Here is a 19,363-nt window from a genome sequence, read left to right as displayed (position 1 = left end):
AAATAAACATTAATTACATGGGCACTCAACTGAGAAATTAGAGACAGACAGAGACGCAGAGACAAAGAAACCGCATCAGTAAATTGTTACCATTTCCCCGTGGACTGGAATCTATTCATCTTAAGAGCCGCTGCGTTCTTTGTATTTCGAGGTGATACAACCCCCCCCCCCCCCCCCCCCCAGCGGGGGCAGGACGGTCAGGAGGCGCTCGTCGCCTCGAGCCGAAGCCGAGAGTCAGTTTGGTCCAAAAAAAGTGTGCTGTTTAGTGCCGAGCCAAAATGGCCAGGAGGGCCGGCGGGACGGAGCGGCGGTTGTCCGGAGGTTTGCCGTTTTTTCCCCTTTCCTTTGACGCAGGGGCACGCACGCCTCGGGACGTCTGTGGAGGCTCACACCGGTGCGGGGAGGACAGACGGAAAGAGGAAGTACGCGAAGACGGAGAGGACGCGACGCAACCTGAAATATCGAGACGCGCCGTTACCGCGTATCTGTGAACTTGTTCCAGAAGTCCTGTTTGTTCTTTTACACTGAACAATAAAGACCAACATTGTGACTCAGAATCATAATTATTTGACATATTCATTGAGGCCTTACAGCATAAAAGCTCAAATTGACCTTGGACAATGTCATCTCACCGCGGTGCCAATTCAGGAGCCGTTCTGGGGCTTTTTCTGTCGCATCCCGCGGCGGTCGCCGGCAGATTGAGTTTGCTCCGTCGCCATGGAATTAAAGTATTCTAACTATTAAGATTTTAAAAAATGGAAAATCTGAACATCTTCAGTTCCGAGGTCACGCAGCAGAAAGCTCCAGAAACGCTACCGAACGGGACCCTCTTCGGGGCCAAAACTAAAACGTGAATTTCCCATTTTTGCTGCTTCCAAAATGCAATTTTTATCCCATCGAATGACGAGTCGTTTCTCGCGCGAGCCACGTCTCATGAAAGCCTGAGCCGGTGTCATTTGCTGATGAAGCTCACGGGAATGTGGTCGAAAGCGCCAAAAAAAATTGGGCCCACATAAAACATAAAGGTCTAAAAAAAAAACCCACACATTTATGGGATCTGTCGTCTTATCCCTTCTGAATGTTTTGGGGGGGTGTGAAGTGGCGAGTACTTAAGTAATAGAGTGCTCACGTTTAATTACATATCTTTAAAACTGCTGGGGCGCGACCCGCGGTCAACCGGGAGTCCTCGCGCAAATCCCGGACCGACTGGACGACCGCTGAGATCAAGGCTCTGCCGGGGGGGGGGGGGGGGGGGCGCCATCTGCTGCAGAGCTCTTTGTTCTTGTCGTCGCCGGGGGATATTGCAGCTTTATATTTAGGACGGCCGCAGAACGAATCGGAGACCTATCGGACCCCTTCGCCGACGGCACCGCCTGACGGATGAACAATTTAAACATCAAAAGTGCCACCAAAAAAAAACAACAACGCATATCCCGTTGACTATACGGGCGCGGACCGTTTTTAAGCTTTTAAAAGTCATCCGGGTGCCACTTTTCTTTTTCATTTTTCACTCAAAGCAAACAGAGAAAACACAAAAGACGCGCGACGCAACGAGGTGAGCCACAAACAAGAAGCCACTCATTATCGTGTCGTTTCATAAATCATTCAGATCCAAACACGGCGACGCGCGCGCCCGCCATTGAAACGCCGCGGCCCAGAATAATCACATTCAACGCGGTGATGAAAGCCATCAATTATCTCCCTCTTAATGGGGAGATTTATTCCACCTCCCGAAAAGCGCCGGCGCGGATCACGCGCAGCCGAAACTTCGTCGAAGTTGACGGCAGCGGGGGGGGGGGGGGGGTGAGGCGACGTCGGCGGACTCTGGGGCGAGCGCGCTCGGATGGATGGCAAACAGCCGAACCGACGTCGATTGAAAAAGAGAAAATTGTTTGACTCGATTCCTGCTTTTACGTGCGGATTCATTTGATCTCTGCGATTCGCCGCGAAACCCGAGAATAATTCCGGCCGAAACCTCGACGGGCCGTGGAGGCCACGGGCTCGGCCGGCGCCGGCGTTCCCGAAAAGCGGCGTTAAAAAATGCACCGAGAGCGGAGCGGACGATGACCCCCCCCCCCCCGATGCGAGGGAGTAAAAAGCGCGCCGGCGGCGTCTCGGGTTACCCGGCTCGTCCACGACGGCGGCGTAATTACGTTTGCGACCGGAGGCGGTGATCGACGGGGGCGTCGCGTCCCTCAGGCGCGAGATGCCGGCTTCCCGCCCCGCCGGCGCGGATCGCCGTCCGCCCGCACCGCCGTCGGATCCGTTCAGAAACCTAAACGGTCCTCGTCAAAAGTCCGTCCTCTTGTCGGAAAAATCCCCACGTCCCGTCCGCTCCGTCTCGCCCCCCCTCCCCTCTCCGGCAGCGTATCTGTATGCGGCACGTGTCTCTTTTTGTCCGCTCGCAGATCCTCCCTGGATAATTACCTTTCGACGAGTGCGCTGCTGAATATGGAGGAGGAGAAGGAGGAGGAGGAGGAGGAGGAGGAGGAGAAGGAGGAGAAGGAGGAGGAGGAGGAGGAGAAGAAGCGGCGGTTTGGGGTCGAGCAAAGTCGAAACAGTCGCGCGGCGGAAACCCGCGTCACTTTCACGCCCGTCGACCGGCGCTTTATAAATCGCGCACCCTCGCCGGTGACATAACTCACAAGTGAATATTTCAGAAAAACGCAATTACTCGCCAAAAAGTAAGTCGCGAGTAAGTCGGGGAGAAACTCAGCTGTTCAAAAATCTCATTGCCGTGTCGCTGACACGGAGCCCGGGACTCCATTTACCTAACCCGTGTCGCCGGGCCACCGAAGTGCAGACGGAGAAGAGTCCTGCTGACATTTAAAAGTCATCACCGGCGACAAAACCAGAGGCCTTCGGGGAGGGGGGGGGGGGGGGGAGGGGGGGGGGGACCTTGTTTGTCGTTTCGTCTCCCCAAGAAAACACGTCGGGGTGGAAAGCGTTCAAGGTCGACCGCCGTTTACGGTGAACCCCCGACGAAAAGACCAAATCGGATAAACACGCGTTTGGGGGGGGTGGTGGGGGGGGGGCGAGTGACGGCTCCTAACAAGAGGAACACGGTTTCAGATCACTTTCAGGCTCCGGCTGAAGCTCGCGGGCGGCTGATCATTTCCCCGGCGAAACGCTGCTCTCTGCAATTAAGGCGAGTCTTGGCAGAGCGCCAAATATGTTCCCGGTAAAGGAGGCAAACAAAAATGATATTGACGCCGGTCAACGTCGGAGGACGCAATATTGTTTTGTTTTGTTTTTTTATTCTCGAGGCCGACTTTCCTGAGCAGCGAAAAGTGCTCAAAGTGAAAAGTGAAAACTTTGTGTGTGTGGGATGGGGTGAGGTGGGTGGGGGGGTGGAGGGAGTGGGTGGGGGGGGTGGAGGGAGGGAAAAGAGAGGAGGGGACGGCGAGGGAGCCGATCCAACAGACCAAATGTCTCATCTTCCACCGAGAATCGCCGGACGGGACCAGCCCACGGAGCCAGTCCACGGGACCAGCCCACGGAGCCAGTCCACGGGACCAGCCCACGGGACCAGCCCACGGAGCCAGCCCACGGGGACCAGCCCACGGAGCCAGTCCACGGAGCCAGCCCACGGGACCAGCCCACGGAGCCAGCCCACGGGACCAGCCCACGGAGCCAGCCAAGCATTTAAGAGAGCAGCGCATCCAAACCGAAAAAAAAACCACGAGCCGCGCTGGTAAGTTCGCGAGCGATCGCGACAAACGTCTCGAATCCACCCGACGGGCTTTCGACGCTTCGACCCGACGACGCCGCGGAGCACGGCCGGCGTGACCCGTCGGGACGAGGGGGCCCCGGGTATCCGTGGGCAACGCGGCGAACGAGCGAGCGAGCGGGGGCCGTTTGTTTTGTCCCCCCCCCCCCTCCCTCGCGTTCGCCGGCACGCATTCGGGTCCTGCTGTAACGGCGTATCGACGCAGCTGAAGTTTAATAACTGTGAAAGATAATAAATGGGTCACCGGATGGAGGGGAATCTGCAGAGCACAGCAACTTCTCCCCCCCCCCCCCCCCCCCCCCCCGCTCCCCCCCCCACCCTACCCCGCGATACACTTTCAGCAGACAGGAGACCTCGTGTCCCGATACGAGCGCGCCCTGCCGTCGCTCCGTAAAGGCTCGATTCGCACGCTCAGGAACCCCCCCGGGAGGGGGAGGGGGGGGGGGGAGGGGGGTCTTTCCATCCAGAAGGCACTCCTGTTTAATTAATCACCACTTCAATTCATTAAGCGCACAGCCACGTCGAGGAAAAAAAAAAAAAAATTAGGAAACGGGAAAGGGAGCCTTCGACTGAGGGGGTCCCGCGTCGGAGAACACGTCGGTGCGCAAATTACAACGTGAAGGTCCTTGGGTCAAATCCACCGGGAGAAATAACCCGAGGCGACCTTTGTTCTTTGAAATTCATCAGATTAAGATCAAACTTTTGCGTCGTTTCCAAAATAAATGCAACTTTTTATTTGCCGACACCTTACGACAAGGGGAGGTGAATTCACCACGGTTAAGGCCTTCGCAAGCATTCAGTAACTGGTGGTGGCACGGATGGGTACCTCAGTCAGCGGTAACATTAGATAACTGTTAGTTCATGTTTATTAAGGCCTTAACGAAGGTTTAATTAAAATACCCGTTTGTAAAGTGTTGCCCTTTTTTTTTTCTTTCTCTTTTCTTAAATTCAAGCACTAATCCGAAGCACACTTCCCAGTTCTCTTTCATTCGTGTCAAAACGCAGCAGAGATGCGCGTGTCCAGCTTTCCATCAGCTGAGTGCCATTTTGTGAAACGGTCCGAGCCGGAGGTGAGTTTGTGTGGAGCGGGGCGGGGGGGGCGGCTGCTGTGGCAGCGGCCCGTGACAGCGGGCCGGGCTTTGTTCGGGCTCCCCGTCATGTCTGACATCGTTTTGCTATTTCCTCTCCTTTCACTGCCCCCCCCCCCTCCCCCACCGCCCTCCTCCTCGGATCCCACCCAGGTGTACCGGCATCACTCAAGGGAACATCTCAGCCAAGACTAATGCACCTTGGCCTCCACCTACTGTACGGCGCCTCCCAGGCTAAAATGAACACAATCCCTGTCACACAAGCACATAGGAGATACACACCGACACACATACACACACACGCATGCACACACACACACACACACACACACACACACACACACACACAGAGAGAGAGAGAGCTCCCAGAGCAGGCGTGACTCAACATGGCCCGATGGTAACACATGCCCCGATAGTAATTGAGGTCAAAGAAAATAAACAACAGGCTGATTTTGGTCTTCTGTGAGGGGGGGGGGAGGTATTTTTCTTCCTCTTCTTTTACTACACATCATCAGATAGAATTGCCCGGCAGCACACCGGGGGCTAAGCTCAGCTAAGTTTAGCCATCGTGAACCGAGACAGACCGAAGTGCAACCTTGCTCATGTTAACCTCTCTGGGAAAAGAGGTTCAGACAAGGAAAAAAAAAAAAACAACAACAAAAACTAGCGCAATATGAAAAAATAAAAAACAAAAAACAAAAAAAACAAGCACACACATTTAAAATATTCTACGAGAGATATTTTGGTGTTGGCAGACCGATGTCATTTTGAGAACATTTGATACCAAGAGACTGTTATGTAGGATGCGAGAAGTATTCTTAAACGCCTACTTATACCAACCCTCAACTGTAGGATCCTCAATTTAAGAACAGCCTTTCCTGCGACATTAATATTGGTGTTTTTTTTTTTTTTTTTTTGCTACGTCTAAATTTGCTGCCGATATAAACTGAAGGGGCTATAACTCAGAGCGACATCCAAATTGAAGTGAGCACTTCGTCTTCCACTTCTCTACACGGTTTTGTATCTTTGAGCAATTTCAAAACATCTGCCCAAACGTGGCAACGTTTTGGAAGAAACAGCATTATTGACTCAAATCAAAGTAGTGAGAGCTACCCAATTTTGCACAATACAGTTGGGTTACACGATACGCATTTTATAAGTTAGTGGCGTGATTTGTGTGTAAAATGTTCATTTTGATGTCAGAAATAAAAGTGTAACATAGCAGGAATAATTAAAAAAAAGTACTTTAAACCTTATGTAGAGTACTTGCGTGAATGTAAAGTAAGCGTAATACGTTTTGTCCTGGATTGACATTAATATTTGTTGCATTAAATGGATTGTGATCGACCGGTATGTAAAATTGTCTGTAAAACACGGTCAAGATCAATCAACTCATGTTAAATAAAAGCATGTGTGAGAGCTCGCCTCTCATAAAAAAAAAAAAAAAAAAAAAGCTGGCGGTGTGTATTCACAACCACTGACATGAAAGGTTTTGCTTCGTTGTGTATCGCAATTTTGTTTTCTGTAATAGAACGTTAAACACAATGATATCAGCGTACACACACACACTGATGTTAAGTCTACTTGTATATCTCTTGCTTAACGTTCAGAAGCACCATTCATTTGAACACTTCAGCGTCCTTCATTCATTGCCATGGTAACCCGCGGTACTGTGGCGGCCTCTCACATAAAATACGGCACAAACCCATGACAGAATACTTCAAAAAATGTGTTCTCTTGTAATGAATAGGAAACCGGGCGATATCACTGTCTGAATGGATCCCGGGGGACTCTGCTTATTATAGCTGTATTAATAGTGCAATGCTGAGAGCAAATGGAGCCAAACCCCCCCCCCGCCCCCCCCCCGCACTAACACACTGGCCACCAGGTAAGCACCACGCCAGCTGTCACAGCAAAATACATAATAACTTTCAGCTTTTGGGAAAATGTGATTTTTGTGTCTGTTGATTAGAGTGATATTAAAAAAAAAAAAAAAAAAAAAAAAAGCACTTAATCTGAGTTGATACCAGTCAGTAAACTGAACACCACATCCATTGTACGTGGAATAACCGGGAATTTGATCAAGGATGATTAAAAGAAAGAATACTTTTTTTTCAACTTGAAACCAACAGAAATATTAAACATATTTTACATAAAACACCATTTGGGTTGTTGCTTAAATCTCAAGGTGAGATTCCCTTTTATGTTTGTTATGAAGGCAGCATGAAAAATGTGTCTTTGTTTGGAATTTGCGGTGGTAGGAGACAAGTATGAGCATTTTTTTCAATTTCTTGCCATTTGAGGACAAAAACCCCCCCTCAAAATAGGAAATTGAAGCTCGCTCTCACTCCGTCTCTGTGTGAACTTGTTTGCATTCTATTTTATCAAAAGTATCCTCACACAAGGACCCGGCTCTCTGAATCACATCACTGTGATTTGTTTTCCTGTAGCGGAGCACGTTCGCAAAATAAACCCAAGCCGATTCTCCCCCTCATTCTCCTGCGAGTGCAATTTTTTTTTTTACTGCAGTGTAATATCCGAGGGCAAAAAGCATGAATTAATACCAATTAAAGCTCGGTGCTGTAATGTTTACTTACATAATGAAGAACAAGAAATTATTTAAATGACAAAATTAAAATGTAATTTCATGCATATGCATCTATTGTGTTTTTAGGTGAACAAAGACATTTCTCCACGTCGTCCCATTGTTTGTGCCGGTGGAATCCCTTTCGTAACACAAAGCCGCGGCCCACGATGCGATTTCCAGTCCGGTGCAGGCCAAAGTCTCCCCCTCGTTTTGTATTTGCAGATATTCAAGATAATTTCACACGGCCGGTGGATGACAGAAGTGGTTTGAGCTGCATGGAGGCATGTTAAATCCCTGAAACGTATATTCTAAAAGGTACTTGAGGGCGTGCAGATAAGATGAAGTGGGGAAGCGGTTGAGGGTGGGTGGGTGGGGGGTGTGTGTGTGTGTGCGGGGGGGGGGGGGGCGGTTTGCCCTATATACTGTACGAATCAAAAGGGTTGGGTGCGATTTGACGTACCGGATGACATCAGCAGATTAAAAGCCGTCTGTAACCGTACTTAACTGTGGCTCGGCTTCTTTTGTTTCCTCCCCTGTGATTTATTCAGTCTCTGTGTGTGTGCGTGTGTGTGTGTGTGTGTGTGTGTGTGCGTGTGTGTGTGTGTGTGTGTGCGTGTGTGTGCGTGTGTGTGTGTGTGTGTGCGTGTGCGTGTGCGTGTCGGCGTGTGCGTACGGCCATCCCCTCGTTCGTTCATGCATTATCCGACGGGTGTTTCTCCCCTGGGAACGTTGCTATCTGGTGCACACACCTACGCGTATACAACGTGACACCGTTCAAGGATGATTCTTCTTTTTTTTTTTTTTTTTTTTTTCATTTTTTTACCCCCCCCACCCCACCACCCCCTCGCTTTGTTTCACCTCCTCCCTGCTTCGCCGCAACACCACCGGCGGGGGCGCAGCACTGATTTAACCTCACGTCAGTCTTTTCTCGCAGCGCGCCGAGCTCGTCCCGCGGGCTCGTTCGAAGCCCAATCGCAGGCTATTTCAGCGGCCCTCAGACTGGCCATCTCGAGGAGAGGGGGAAGAAAAACAAAAAAAAGAGTTCTCTTTTAAGCGAGGGGTCACGGTGCCGCGAGAGCCGATTGCGCTGGATTGAGGCGCACGCTAAACGGTTGGCGCTGACAAGCTGCCAGTTGAGAGGGGAGAGGGGAACGCGTGGGCGACGTTGTTGTAAAAAGTGGATTTGTAAGGAGGGAAAAAGTGAGCTCAAAAAAAAAAAAAAAATGGAAGGAGAAAAGGTGTTCGAAACAAAAGTTTTGGACCCGCAGTGCGAGAGACATAATCAAATGGTCATCAACTCAGTTAATGAGCAGACTGACTCACAAACAAGGCGCCTAACCCCTTTCAATGCCATCGCCTGCCGGATTATTAGGGTGACCGGGTGTCCCATTTTATCCGAGACCGTGCAACATTTTGTATCCCTTGTCCCACGTGCTCGGACAATGTCCCACATTTTGATTGGCTGGCTCTAGTTTTCAAACGTCAACACTGCAGGACAGACGTTTTTCCTCAAATCTGGACATGCAGCTGCGACACGGACGTTCCCACTAAAAGACAGACAAGGAAACATTATCTAAAGTACCAAACTGTGCAGCACTCCCAATCATACAGGTCAGCAACTGCATGACACCATTTACTGTAAAACGGTGGTTTCCTTTTGTGCTTACTGTATTTACTTAGTGTCGCAATTCAGAAAGTTGCATTCGAGTCGAATATATTCGAGCTAAAAGGCCTCGCCTGTAGCCCGCGTAGTATACCGTCTGTATGCTTTTTATGTTCCAAGTTATCAAAATGTGAGACTTCCTTTCAGCATTGGTAACGTGTCACACGTTGTCACGCGCAAAACTATTCTTTGCCACACGTTTGGTCTGATGGGACTCGTCATGCTGCAGATTATGACACAGCCAAAACGTGAATTAGTAAGGCGAGACTCAACTAACTTCAAGCCAGGTTGAAATAACCTAGAAATATGATAATTGATACGAGTTCCACGGCACCTTATGGCGACGCTTAAATGCAATGTGATTTTGTGCCTCCGTGTCAAAACATCGGGCTGCTTATGAATGAATTGACACACGGAGCCACGACTGTTTGCTGTCCCGGCTCCTGAATGGTGGAATGAGCTCCCCGCCGACATCGGGACAGCGGAAACTCTGTACATCTTCCGCCGCAAACTAAAAAAAAAAACACGCCTCTTCCGACTTTACCTTGAACAGTAGAACTTCAGTAGCGCTTAAAATGGCACTTACCGACGGCACTTTGTAGTTTGGCTTTCTTGAAGAAATTGTATTTACTTGATTCCTGTTGTTCTGGGTTTTGTACCCTCGTGGTTGAAATGCACTTATTGTAAGTCGCTTTGGATAAAAGCGTCAGCGAAATGAAATGTAATGTAATGTAATGGTGGGATGGGAGAAGGATCCTGTGCCGGGTCCAGTAAAACTCCATGTCGACAAGTCAAAAATACAAAAAGAGCACTTTTATTTAATGCAATATTTCCACGCGTTCGCAGATGTGGTTAACATGATTAGTGTTTTGGCTCTACGTTGCCCATCATGCCTAAAATGCTCAGAATTGGATAAGTTTCAGTGCATTTTAAAATACCGAAACCATCCAGATGAATCCATCCGAGAGGCACAGAAATGAACTTGATGGGAAAACTTCCGATAACGCATTAACGTTAGCGATACATAATGTCTCAAGGGACACATTGTTTCATTTCACTCAAACTTTCCTGCACCGCAACCATGGAAATAAAGACAACAACCGGAGGATCTTAAGTCCTTCGGAAAACTTTATAACTTTAACACAGTTGTTAAAAAAAGTTCAAAGGCACATAGCTCGCATTCCCATGTGGCTCATTTATGACGAGAGAAATGTGTCAGATGGGAGCTTGGGATTAAAATCCCAGACCACCGCCCCCTCCCCCCCCCCACCCAGAGGCTGGTCCCCGTGATCTTTCACCATGACCCCAATAGAAAATACCCTCCATTGTACGCCCGGGGCTACAGACGTGCAGCTGAGCAACATCTGCAGTGGGACTATAAAAAAAAAAATGGCATGCATATTGTGTGATGCTGCTTGCTGCCTGCTGTGGAGTGACATCGCTCTATCTGCATCTCCAGTTTCAGCCCCTTCCTCAGTCCAATCTCATGGCAGAGAAAGGAGTGTATTATCGCAGTGAAAAAGGATCTCCCTCTGACCTCCCCCCCCCCCCCCCCCTTTTCTGCCCGCCACCGAATGAAGGGCAGTGATCATGGAGGCAGTGTATGTATGTATGTATGTGTGTGTGTGTGTGTGTGTGTGTGTGTGTGTGTGTGTGTGTGCGTGCGTGTGCGTGAGAGAGCGCGTGCACGCGTTAATATGTGTGTGGAGAGTGGGAGGCAAGAGGGAGTGCACCACTGGGGAATGTGCACCTGCAATTTCTCTCATTTGACACAGTTGGTCTTTTGTAGGGTCTCGGGCACAGGGAGATGTCTGTGAAAGTTATGGCTGCTGCTGCTGCCCTCCACCCCCACCCCCCCACCCCACCCCCCCACCCCCCCTCCCAAAGAAAGACATCTTCACAACGGGAACCATCTCAGTTGGGGGATACGGTCTGTGTCTGGAAATAGTGACGGAAGGGGAAGATAACATGTTCAACAAATGGCCAGACATTTCAGCTGAACACAAGCGCCACTGTACGTCCACATGTCCGACTGCTTGAGAGCTGTCGGATATAAACAAAGCTTGTTAAAAGCTGAGGATCTATAAGGGGCATATAAACCTGTATGAATATGGTCATACGGAGAAAAAAAAACAACAACAACAACATTAAAATGTATTCGTACATAATGCAGCGGACATATTAACTTATGTATTTTGCATTAACAAGATGTTAATAGACCCGTGCAAATTGTCCTCATTCATATTTTATTCTAAGAACTACCTTGCAGAGTTATAAAATATCGTCAAGCCAAAAATAAGGACACGATTAAAGACTGCTTTCAAGTTAATGAGGATTTCTACTCTGATAAATATTAAATATATGATAAAGACGGGGCAGAGGTTCATCTAGTCCTTGCAGCTCTCCAGGAATGCGAGATGATTACAAGATGCCTTACAGTACATGCCTTGGGTTTGGATTCATACAAAATGTGTGGTAGCTCCAAGAGAGTGCTTTCTATCATACTGTAATAGGACATTTCCCTTCTGTTGAATTATTGAGCACTGTGTTGATGTTGGCCATTTGGTCACTTTGCTTCTTGATGTTATATAAGGGCACCGTGTGATGCAGGAGGCTTCAGTCAATCAACCAGCCAACCATGTCCATCTCTACACTTGGAGGTCATTGAGGCTCGGACCAGATTTTCATAGTTTCGGCCATCATTTCTCTTCATAACAAGTTCATAATTGAGATGAATGATCATGATCTCACCGCTAAAAAATGTCCAGAGGCAGGAGCCCGTAGAAGCCGTACCAGGCTTTAAAGAAAGTGCAAATCAAATCAAACTTACTTTGAAAAGTAAGTAGGAAATTAAAGACATTTCTAACAATTATTGCGCACATGTTTACAATTGATAGAACGACTTCTTGGTTTAACTTTGTGACCTTTTCTATATAAAACACACATGTTTGGATCACTTTCAGTTGTCTGTCTAAACAACGTACGAGATAATCATGCTTCGCTCATTCCGTTCAGCTGATTGCTTGCGGTTTCTTGCCATGACTTGCTGCCGCGTTCCCAGAACATCTACGTCGGTTTGAACAGTGTCACCACATATGACCTAGTTTGTAATAAAGCAGCATTACGCTTCAAGCAGAGGGTCAGAGGCGACTTCAGGGAGGACATTTGGTCAGGATATCAGTGATCCATGGCCGAAACTGACGACGACTCCTCCCAGCGTCTAACAGCTGCGGTGCGAGACTGAGGCCAAGCAGTGAGCCTTGATACTGTACATCTGCAGAGGATGGGGTGCGGGCCTCTGAGGAAGATTTGTATCCCTACGTGTGGGAGGGTCTGACAGATATATATATATATATATATATATATATATGAAAAGTAAGTAGGAAATTAAAGACATTTATATATATATATATATATCGGTGTGGACTGTACATGCAGTACATAAAATACACCGTGTGTTTTCCGTCCCGTGTAAAACACTGGAAACGTAAACTGCTCGACCCTGGCATCCTTCCAAACAAGGAGGCCACGCTGAAGAGCTACCATTACTCCCTGGCGACCCGTTCTCCTCTCTCCTTCCTTTTATTTTAATGAGAGTACAATTAATACGGAAATGGACCAGCTTCCCAAAAGAGGCTGGTTCCTCAACAATGGAAGCCTTCTTTTGTCAATGGCTGTATTGAATTCCCCAACGAGGCCACTGGGCCATATTGAAGGCCATCTCTAGTATCCCCTCTCTCTCTCTCTCTTATCCTCAAGGTCTCATGGGCTAATCTGTGCCACAGTATCATTTGACCCCCCCCCCCCCACCCTTTCGCTGGAAATGCAGACTTTACAATACTTGATATCGATCCGCTGAGGCAAAATCACCAAGTTACTGTGCATGCTCGGTTTATTCAGTGATAGAGCTGAGAGGAGAGAGAGAGAGAGAGCGGGGTCCCGGCACCAGCTCGTCCATAATTGGCCCGCCGCATCCGAGGTGAACTTTAGTTTGAGGCAAAACGGGATCAGATATTTGTTTGCGCACAAACACATTAAAATTCACCGCGACAGCTCGAGCTACGCGCAAGAGAGAGGGATCAAATGAAACGGCGGCTAATTAATCCTTTACCCCCCCTTTTTTGTTTTTTCAATTATTCCCTTTGTTGGTCAAATCCAAGGTGGCATTGCTTCGCCGCGTCCTCCGAGTCGCACCTGGATTTTCCTCCGCAGCTCTCGAACGCCCCCCCCGGTCGCTCCCGGAAGGCTCGACAACGGCGGCGACGCCTTCAGCGCCGCGCGGTCCCAGACGGTCATCAAGATTTACCGACAACGCACAAAATGAAAGCGAGAGTATCGGTGGCTCCGGTGCTATCGCTGCACCATACTTTCCGCGTTACTACCTGCACTGCATCGCGGACCGTTTCCTGGTCGGGCCATTATGTTGATTCCTTCATCAGCACAGAGTGCCGGTGTGTCTCAGCCGCGCCAACAAGAAAAGCACTTCGCTGTTCGCCGCCGCGTGACCGCCAAGCGACGTGCGGCGAGGGCCGAAGTCCACGCCCGCAAGGCTTCCTCTGAAACGAAGATCTGCATGTCTCAAAGTCACCGACCAAACGCCAAGAGCGCTACGGCGCGATCGATTTGTCTCCTTAACGTGAAAGACGGACGGACGCGGGCTCGCTGGATAAATACATTGCTAAGTAGACAGCTAGCTTATAGCTGCAGAGCAGCTGCACTGGCTGTCAGCTGGTTTTAGGATTAATTTTTAAAAAATGTTAATGCCCAGATGGGACTAGGCCAGAGCTATATCTTAAATCTTTTACATGCTGGGGCCTCTTAATGTAAAAAATAAAAAATAAAAAATAAAGGACTTTTACTGTCAGAGCTCCAAGACTTTACAACAGCAGCTCTGAAAAGATCAGTTGGCCCAGTCTGACGCATCTCTTATCATATCATCTTCTTCTTCTTGACCCGTGTTACCGTCTTTTTATTTTTAAGGTTATGTTTTCATTATTTCCTACGGTGTAGTGTTTTGTTTTGTTTCATCTATTCTACTGTAATTATTTTTTTATCATTGTTGGAAATCGTTTTTTTTTTTTGTGTTTGATTTCTCTAATTCAAGCCTTGTTTTAAAAATGAGCTTTATATAAAAAAAAAAAAAAAAAAATATATATATATATATATATATATATATATATATATATATATATATATATATATATATATATATATATATATATATTATTATAACAGTATTACTACTGAGAAGAGCAGTCAAAATCAGGCAAGTAACACCACAGCCCTGCAAAATGAAGCCAACACGGAATTGCCAAAACATGCAGTTCCTCGAGTGGCCACTTGAGGCTGGCCCCAAAACGTTAAAATGGCCAACTTAACATCAGAAAGAAACACGATTACAAACTGGTAGGAAAAATGGTTTTGGTCTCCGCAGCTTTCCCTTTGCATAATGACGGGTTGTTTTAAATTCCCCTAAATAATTTGCATGATGGGGTCAAATCTACGCATTATTAAAGGGCGTGGCCTTTTGTACGATTGTTGGGTAGCAACACATTTGGCCAGCTGTCCAAGAGCGACACTGACGAAGGCTCTCCTCGACGCCCGTTTCAGCAATCGGGCTTCGGCGACCGGCGGGTGGAGCGAGGCAGCGCTGAGACGGCGACGAACACACCCCTAAGAGGCAGACAGATTAATATACTCTCAGTCCCCCCCCCCCCCCGCACACAAACACACACACACATATCTAAATATCAATTCGTGTTATTAGCCACATGTGCTTTAAAAGGGGGGGGGGGGATTCTAATCTGAGTAATTAGCAAAATGCATACAGTATGGCCTTGAGGCGTGTTTAAATCATGCGCTGCCGCAGCAACAATTCATTCTGTGGGCGGGTGGGAAAGACTCCCACCACCGTCGTACCCTCACCCACGATTGCGAAAGCCTCCCGGTGGAAACCGTGCTGACGGGGCCCATCCCGCCAAGCTGATCAGATTTGCATATACCGCACCACGCGATCATCACCATCATCCATCCGCCCGCCCGTCCCGTCGCTGCACCGGCCGTGTCATCAGAATGCAAATACGTCCCGTATGCAAACAGCTACCGCAGGTCGCCGCGTCGTCGGAAACCCCCCTCCCCCCCCCCCCCACCTCCCCGTGGCGCCGCGGTCCACGGGGGGGTTACTTAGCCATTCTCTCTCCCCGGCCTTCTAAACAGCGGAAACGGACGCGCGCATTACGCAGTCTAATGTAAACTAACATCCACCGCCACTTGACCCGGCTGTCGATAACCGTCCTCATTAAACACCGTTCGGCCGGCCGCGCGTCCACTTTAAACGGCATCGTTCAAAGCGCTCACCAGATTATGCCTGCGCAACCGCCGGGGCCGAGTGAACCGGGAGTCCGACGCATTTATTTGGAAGATATACACACACACGGGTCCCAGCTTCGGACGCCTATAAAACAGGCGGGGGGGTATTTAACCCCACCCCGCCGTCCTTAACGTCACTGTCATTCATTCCTCTCGCGGTGCGAGTTCTGACAGCAATTTGGCAACGCCGAGCAGACACGGCGGACGCCACGGGCGGCGAAGGCCATTTTTTTTTATTCTCCATATCAAGCAGGTATTGATTTTCCACTCATTACAGGAGAACATTAAAAAAGGAGAAGGGGATGGTTCGAGCGCCGTGCCAAACGCCGCGCAAAATACATCGCGTTGGAAGCGGGAGCCGACGCAGAATACAGCTTTTTAACATTCGTTTTAGCTACAAGAATAAAGTCTTCTTCTTTTTCTTTTTTCTTTTTTTATCCCCACAGCTGCAACGCTATTATCTGTTTTCATGAAGCCTTGTGTGGCTTATGGGAAAAGCATAATCCATTCCCATGAAATGGAGAAGGAAATAATCATAAAAAATGTTGTTTTTTTTAAAAACCTGTTAAAGCATTAAACCCAAAGCATTTTAAAGAATATCATAAAAAAAAAACATTTTCAAAGCAATCAAGACTTTTATGTGAAAGTCAAGTAACATAATTATTTAAACTACACCTTTGGCTGGCAATACATTTCTCGGTCGTCTGATTAAAATCTGGGGCTCTCGAGTCAGAGTTCTCCCGCAGCGCTCCAAGTAAACACTTCCCAGCTATTTGAAATGCGTCTCTCCCGTCTGGTGTTCCCTAAACTTCAGACTAATTGGTCATGTTTATCACACGCGGCGCTTTACGTTCGAGTCGGCGCGGATCAAGCGCGGGGACCGCACAACCTGGGGGGGGGGAGGCTTTCAAATGTCAGCGGGTCCTTCCGTGGCTTCTCCCTGACATGTATGGACCCCCCCGGCGTACCATATGCTCTGATCAATACATTTGACCCTCTGCTACGTACTGTTCTGACGTTACCGCTTTAAAGTGACATCGGGACGTTTAAATGTTGATGTCGGTTTACAACGGTTGTTTCTTAATTGTTATTAAACATGAAACTCTTTTTTTTTTTTTTTTTTTTTTTTACAGTGTATTAGATAGCTCTATCAGCATTATATATACAGGGTGAATTGAGATAAATTGGATGATCCACCTGACTTTTCCAATGATCGCATTATAAAAATCTAATTTTCAATTTGTCCAAAACCCTGGTTTATAACTCACCGTATCGAATGGCCTGTTACATGCTGATTTATGACTGGAAGTACGCTAAACTAAGACGGTCATCGTGCCAAACATGAGCAGCTTAAATTAGCGTGCTTGCATTGTTATTGCGGGCGGGTTGCCATGTTGACGTTGGCATGTCGGTGTCACCTCACCAAAAAAAAAAAAAAAAAAAAAAAGCTAGTGTCGCTGCAGAAGCTCAGCTTTCAGGCTCGTTATACAATCTATATGAAGTTAAATTAAATGAAAGCACCTATTTCACCGAGATTAAAATACATTTTTGTTAAAAGATGACATAAATGCTCACAATGTCTTATTTTAAATGTTCAACTGTTTTTCTGTGTTTTCCGTTCTGGACGCTGTCAAAACAGTTTTAATAAAACGTGAAGCTTTAAAAAAAAAACAATAATAAATAACTGAAGCAGAGCGTGTGGTGCGCACAGTCACGCAAAAATACACACAATATTACCGGAAGCAGCCACCATGGTGTAAATCCAAAAGATAGAAGTTTTGATGCGCTCGTGTGCAAAACGCACGCCGGATAACAGGAGAAGGCGCGGCTGCGTTTCTGCAGACAGAACTGGACGCCGCAGTTCAAACGGGTGACCGCGCGTCAGACAAAAAGGGACCGTGGACGCCAAAGTAGGCCGGCCGGCGTTTTTTTGTTTTGTTTTAATCCGCTTCGCGCGTATCCCCCGGGACGCTCTTCCTAATAGGCCGAGGCTGGTTATCCTACACATGTTTTTTTTTGCCCAACCGACGGACCTTTGATATGAATCTTTTCTAATTAAAAGATACTTCAGCGCCTTTGTGCCAGCGGTAATGGTGAACACCACATTCTTTGAGTTAGCTTTATATTTGAGTGGAATAAAAAAAATAAAAATAAAGGGGGTCATTATTTTTGAGAGATTAATATGGTATCTTGTTGTTTAAAGTTGACAGAAATTTAAAAAAAAAAAAAAAAAGGCCGGGTATGGTGCCAGTTCGCCGAGCTTGCAAATTTTAGCAGCGATTCCTAGACTTCCAACGTGTTGAGTCATCAGCAGCTCTCTTTCTCTCACACACACACGCACACGCACACACACACACACACACACCCACACGCACACACACACGCACACGCACACACACACGCACACACAACGGTGTTCATCCCGCATGACTGAAAGGCACAGTTAAATCCAGAATTATGAACAGTCATTTCTTAGACGTGACATAAATTAATTTTCAGTTAATGAAAACTGTCCAGGGTGTGTCTCAGTGCCTCCTTTGGCCCGACCAGCGTTAAATCACCGACCTCATAACGTCCCGGCCTCGACAGGCCTCTCCAAAAGAGAAGTGCAGCCGGCGACACGCTGCTCGTCCTCCGGCCTCTTTCCGTCGAGCGTTGAGGGAAAAACCGACAACGCGGCGAGAAGCGTGCGCGTCTGTTGACGCTGGATGGTGAAACCGTCGCCCTCCGCAGACACCACGGCGCAAAAACAACGCAGCGAGCTTCAAATCTCCCATTCATGGTTGTTGTTTTTTTTAGTCGCGTCGAATGAACATTTTTATGGGACGCCGCCCCAATCCCACCACTCCCTCCATCTAAACCCACGCCTGCACCCACGCCCACAAAACCATCGACTTCTTTTTATCTGAATTTAAAACGACTTCATTTCCTTCGCCTCTGAAACAACCCGCGGGAGGCCGAAAGGAAACGTTTGCAAAAGTGCAGCGATTCCCATTTAAACGAGACGTGGGAAAAGAAAGACCTCGCAAATTAATCTTTAGATCCTAATGCGTGAAATGATAAAAGATGTCCTTTTTTTTTTTTTTTTTTTTTCTTCCCTTCCTCCTGCAACTTTCAAAAGTCCGAAACACGCGCCACAAAGCCAAAGCGGTGTTAATGATTCTTTGAAAGTAATTGCAGTTCATTTTCTAATCGCCAGGAGAGCAAGAGCCGGGGCCCGGAAGAAAGAAGAGACGGATCTAAATATAGATCCAAAATCAGAGAAAGAAACAGACACAAAGCAAAAGAAGAAAAGTGTGTGGACAAAAAAAAAAGAAAAAGTTTCAGGGAGTTTAGGGAGTAAAAAAAAAAGAAGAAGAAGAAGAAAAGAAAAGAAATCTAATTAGTAAGAGGAGCTAGAATGAGACAGACATAAAGTCGGAGGCTTTTATCACGATTGGCTGACAGAATCTGGCACTTCGATAACGAGAGAACGAAATCCCGACGTGGCTTCAAAACCGCGCCGGTCACCAAAAAAAACGCCACAAACGCCAGACTTTCAACGAGCGCAGAACTCACCCGGTGCGGCGGGTGCGAAGAGGCTGGCGAGGACGAGCAGGCGTGCGGTCCACATGGCCTCCTCCTCTTACCGCCCGCTGCCGAAGGTCCCGGGTGAGATCAGTCTTTTCGCCGGCTGAGCGCCCCCGACCGGGTGCTTCCCTTTGCGGCCGCGGTTCCCTCCGCCGCGCCGCTCCTCCGCGAGTCCTGTCGCTCCCGGTGGCCAGATGCTTTCCAAAACAAAAACAAAAACAAAACAAAAAAAAAATCGGTCCTGGAAAATAAGAAACACACACGTTAAGCGGAACAGAAGCCGTTTAAGCGAAGGCGGGTCGGGGGGCACCAGTGAACTCCCCGACACTGGATGAAGTCATCACTCGGCTATCGGT

At 48.1% G+C, this 19,363-nt stretch overlaps 1 protein-coding gene across 9 annotated transcripts in view; it reads right to left on the bottom strand.

Annotated features, from left to right (window-relative positions):
- Positions 1-19,140, bottom strand: part of LOC138210886 (adhesion G protein-coupled receptor L3-like) — a 153,808-nt gene extending 134,668 nt beyond the window's left edge. For all 9 annotated transcript variants that reach the window (XM_069170240.1, XM_069170242.1, XM_069170243.1 and 6 more), the window contains exon 1: positions 18,996-19,140. In XM_069170240.1, the coding sequence (XP_069026341.1) occupies positions 18,996-19,050 (55 nt within the window). In that variant the 5' untranslated portion in view covers positions 19,051-19,140. The remainder of the gene's footprint in view (positions 1-18,995) is intronic.
- Positions 19,141-19,363: the final 223 nt, after the last annotated feature.

This window comes from Embiotoca jacksoni, unplaced genomic scaffold (genome assembly GCF_022577435.1).
Source record: "Embiotoca jacksoni isolate LCO1_2020_lvr unplaced genomic scaffold, fEmbJac1.0.p SCAF_49, whole genome shotgun sequence".
Classification (NCBI taxonomy): domain Eukaryota; kingdom Metazoa; phylum Chordata; class Actinopteri; family Embiotocidae; genus Embiotoca; species Embiotoca jacksoni.
This window is presented reverse-complemented; position numbering and strand designations above follow the sequence as displayed.